Source organism: Benincasa hispida, chromosome 6 (genome assembly GCF_027475165.1).
Source record: "Benincasa hispida cultivar pf3 chromosome 6, pf3_genome.v1.1, whole genome shotgun sequence".
NCBI lineage: Eukaryota > Viridiplantae > Streptophyta > Magnoliopsida > Cucurbitales > Cucurbitaceae > Benincasa > Benincasa hispida.
The window spans coordinates 20033337-20037068 of NC_143483.1; the positions used below are offsets into that span (position 1 = coordinate 20033337).

A 3732-nucleotide genomic window follows, 5' to 3' on the forward strand; every position below is an offset into this window, starting at 1 on the left:
GGTGAATTTCAGGGACGAAAGGGTAAATTCACATGGTGCTGATGCAAGCAAAAGACAACTTTTCATTAATTTTTTTTCTAGTAGGTGGCCATTTTTCGATTGGCCCTAAAAATAGGTCATCCATACAATTTCCTATGCAACCATTCCCATGAAACAAGTATCAAAGGAAGGGACCAAAATGTTTTTTTAATCTATCATTTATACGGTAGCTATTATGTTAGTCTAGAGCTTCATCTAATCAAATAAACTAAACCAGTGAACCCTCTATTTTTTTTTTTTTTTCTTTTTGATATCTGTGAGTGACCAGGCCGAACAACCCGCCTAACCCTATAATATTTGGATGTCAAGGAAATTCGTGAGAAATTAATTCCTAAGTAGGTGGTCACCATGAATTAAACTTTTGACCATTTAACCATTTATTAAGACTGTCTCTTTTTTTACCACTAGACCAACCCATGAAATGAACATTTTATTCAAATATACAATTCCAGATTGCTTCTTGAAAGTCAAAAGAGTTGTAAAAAGCCAAAAAAAAAAAAAAAAACAAACAAAGATGGGCTTCTTTGAAATTCACCAAATGATATTAGTTAAGACATATTCATGAAGTTATATCATTCATAAGCTTTTCCAAAGCATGGAGTGCAAGGTAAAATATCAGCAAAGATGGCAATGCAAGAAGTAAAGTGATTAGCAGGTAGAGCAGCAAGATGAGTGCACTTCCAGGGATTACAAAAACAACTATGAGAAGAAATATAACAACCAGTAGAAACTTGAAGATTAAATGGACGACGAAATCCAAATGATTATAGAAAAACAATCGCCGCCTTTCAGAAATATCGGTATCAGTATCGGTCTCGGATGGCAGAGAAAAAACTGGCTGATTATCCCCATTGAAGGAATGGTCATGTTTTCCCTCATTACCATTAAAACTCTCAACCATCCAAAGAAGAAAAAAGTTCTTGCTGGGAAACTTCAGGTTTCCCCTGTATACCACCCTTAGCGATAGCTGATGACACCAAGGGCATGAAAGGAAGATCGGGATTCGGATTTGGCGAGTTGCTAGCTTCAGCACAGACCCTTGAAGGCCTAATACACAATTTTTGCAGAGTGAATGGCCACACCATAAGACATAAGGTACATTCTCCACAAGGTTAAAAGATTCCCAGCATATAGGGCATTCCAGTTCTTCATCTCTACTGGCTTCCGAGCAAACCTCGTCATCCGAGCACTCCCAGAAAACTTGCTTAGGTGCAGTTGAGTTTTTCTTAGGACGAATGCCGGCAATTGCGTTTGATGCCAACTTCCACATCCTGACAGAAGAATTGTTTTAATACGCTACAGACAGGACATCTGCAAAGAGAAAGAGAAACAGCAAAGCTTCCTACAAAGAAACAATTCTTACAAAGTTCCCTTCTCCCAATACTCAGTCCAAGAAATTGTACTCCAGTTCCAAATGAGAGATCCAACATGGGAGTTACTTGGTTGTAGATGCAGATCTTTTTATAAAAAAATATGATACACCTTAATAATAATATCTTTTAAGACAATATTTTGAAATCTATGGTTCCTCTCTAGTAAAATTGACTATTCAAACAGATGATATTACCAAAACACAGACTTAAAACATCTCTCATCTATCCACATTCAAAACAATAAAATAAATAAATAAGACCCCTTTGATCTATTTTCTCTTATTTTCTTACAAGGGATTGGATACAAGAGTTGAATTCTTAGTCAAATTCTAAAAACAAAAATTATTTTTTAAAGACTACTTTTTTAGTTTTCAAAATTTGACTTGATTTTTTAAAACATAATTAATAAAAATAAATAAATAATAAAACAAGAAATTTAGAGGTAAACATAGTGTTTATAGGCTTTATTTTCAAAAACCAAAAACCAAAAACCAAACGTTTATCAAACGGGACCTTAGTTTGTTGTTTTTAATTTTTGAAATTAAGTAAAAACATCGATTCTACCTCCAAGTTTCTTGCTTTATTATGTAATTCCTATCAATGTTTTTAAAAATCAAGCAAGTTTTGAAAACTAAAAAAAATTCTAAAAACTTATTTTTGTTTTTGAACTCGGCATAGAATTCAACTTTTTTACCTACAGATGAATAAAAACTATGATAAGAAATTGAAGGAAATGGGCTTAATTTCAAGATAAATGGTATCAAACTATCACTTATAATGGACATTTTTAGAAAAATATGGAGATTTTTCTTCCAAAGATTTCAACAATACAAACAAACAGTAGAATCACACCAACACTCCTACACGTGCATACATGAGATAATCATCGATCAGCGGATGATGCCAATTCAACAATTTTCGACATCCAAACCTTCAGCAAATAAGTAGATTAAAAAGGAAAGCAATAACTCGGAAAACAGTTTACAGCCAGGTCTAGTATACATATCAAGTCTCACAGAAATAATCAAAAGCGAAGAACGTTGACAAAGGTTGTAACAGGGATATAACCATCTAATAAACGCCATATCCCAGAATAGAGCAAACGAAGAAAACAAATTGTTGCCCAGGATGCATATTCAGAAGCCAAACTTCGATCGAAGTTTCGATATGAAAATTCACAGAATTATTAAGAACAACAAAATCAATCGCCCGCAACAATCCATTGGAGAAATGTAATCAGTCTCAGAATTCAATGGGGGAACAGAAATTCAAAAGAATCCTAATCAGAATCGAACGAAAGAAAAATCACAATCAAAATCAAAATCAAAGATGAAGAATGGAAAATGGAGAATGCGAATTTACCTTTAGAGAAACTGGATGAACATGCGTTTGGATGAATATGAGAAGGATTCAGAAAAAGAAAAGAAGATCAGGAAAGCATTGAGGAGGAAGGTCGCGATCTTCCCCCTTCATTTTCTCTCCGCCAAACCAACGTCGAGGCTGCCGATTGCGTTTTGGAGGAGAGTGGATGAAGAAGGTTTCCAATACTGATTTTTCTTTTTCTTTTCTTTTAAGGGGAATTTTCTTTTATGAAGTTTAAATTTGAAAATAAATAGATAAGTTTTGTTTTTTTCTCTCTCTTGTTTAGGGAAAAATGAACATTAAATTTAAATTTTAATGGTTGTTGGGTAACCATTTCGTTTTTTTGTCTTAGATTTTTGAAAATTAGGTATATTTTTTTCCCATTTCTTATTATTATTTACGTATTATAGTTGAATTCTTAGCAAATTTCAAAAATGAATACAAGTTTTTAAAAATTACTTTTTTTAGTTTTCAAATTTTGATTTGGTTTTTTAAACCAATAGTAAAACATAGATAATAAAAGAAGAAATTTGGTGGTGGAATAGGGGAAAATTAAAAGGATATTGTCCTTTTAGAAACTATTTAGGAAAATATTGTTGTTTTCAAACTATTTGTAAAAATATTGTTATTTTTTTTTCGACCTAGGTCGAATTTTGAACCCTCGACCTTTCCACATTTGCACGTTGAACTTTGAACCCTCGAGCTTGCCATAATATTATTATTGAATCTGTTTAATTATCATTCCGGAAACCTTCTTCATAATTATTTGATGTGGAGAGAACGAAAGACCTTCCTCATTTCGGAGACCTTACTCATAACACTCATAATTTTTTGATGTGTTAAAAATAATTTTGTATTGGGAGAGAACGAAAGAAGGAAGAGTAAGAAAGAGAGCGAGATTATGAGAGAGAACGAGATTTTGAGAGAGAACGAGATTTGAGAGAGCGAGATTTTGAGA

The 3732-nt window shown here is 33.0% G+C and overlaps 1 protein-coding gene across 1 annotated transcript; it reads right to left on the reverse strand.

Moving 5' to 3' along the window:
• Positions 1 to 559: 559 nt before the first annotated feature.
• LOC120080047 (uncharacterized) lies at positions 560 to 2989 on the reverse strand. Its single transcript, XM_039034589.2, has 2 exons — positions 2775 to 2989; positions 560 to 1310 (listed from the first exon to the last, which is right to left on the reverse strand). The coding sequence occupies exon 2, from the start codon at positions 1307 to 1309 to the stop codon at positions 599 to 601; it is 711 nt and encodes a 236-aa protein (XP_038890517.1). The 5' UTR covers position 1310; positions 2775 to 2989; the 3' UTR covers positions 560 to 598.
• Between the last annotated feature and the right edge of the window lie 743 nt (positions 2990 to 3732).

Excerpts from the sequence above, each read along its gene's own strand:
- LOC120080047 (XM_039034589.2), bottom strand. The coding sequence starts at position 1,309 with ATGTGGAAGTTGGCATCAAACGCAATTGCCGGCATTCGTCCTAAGAAA.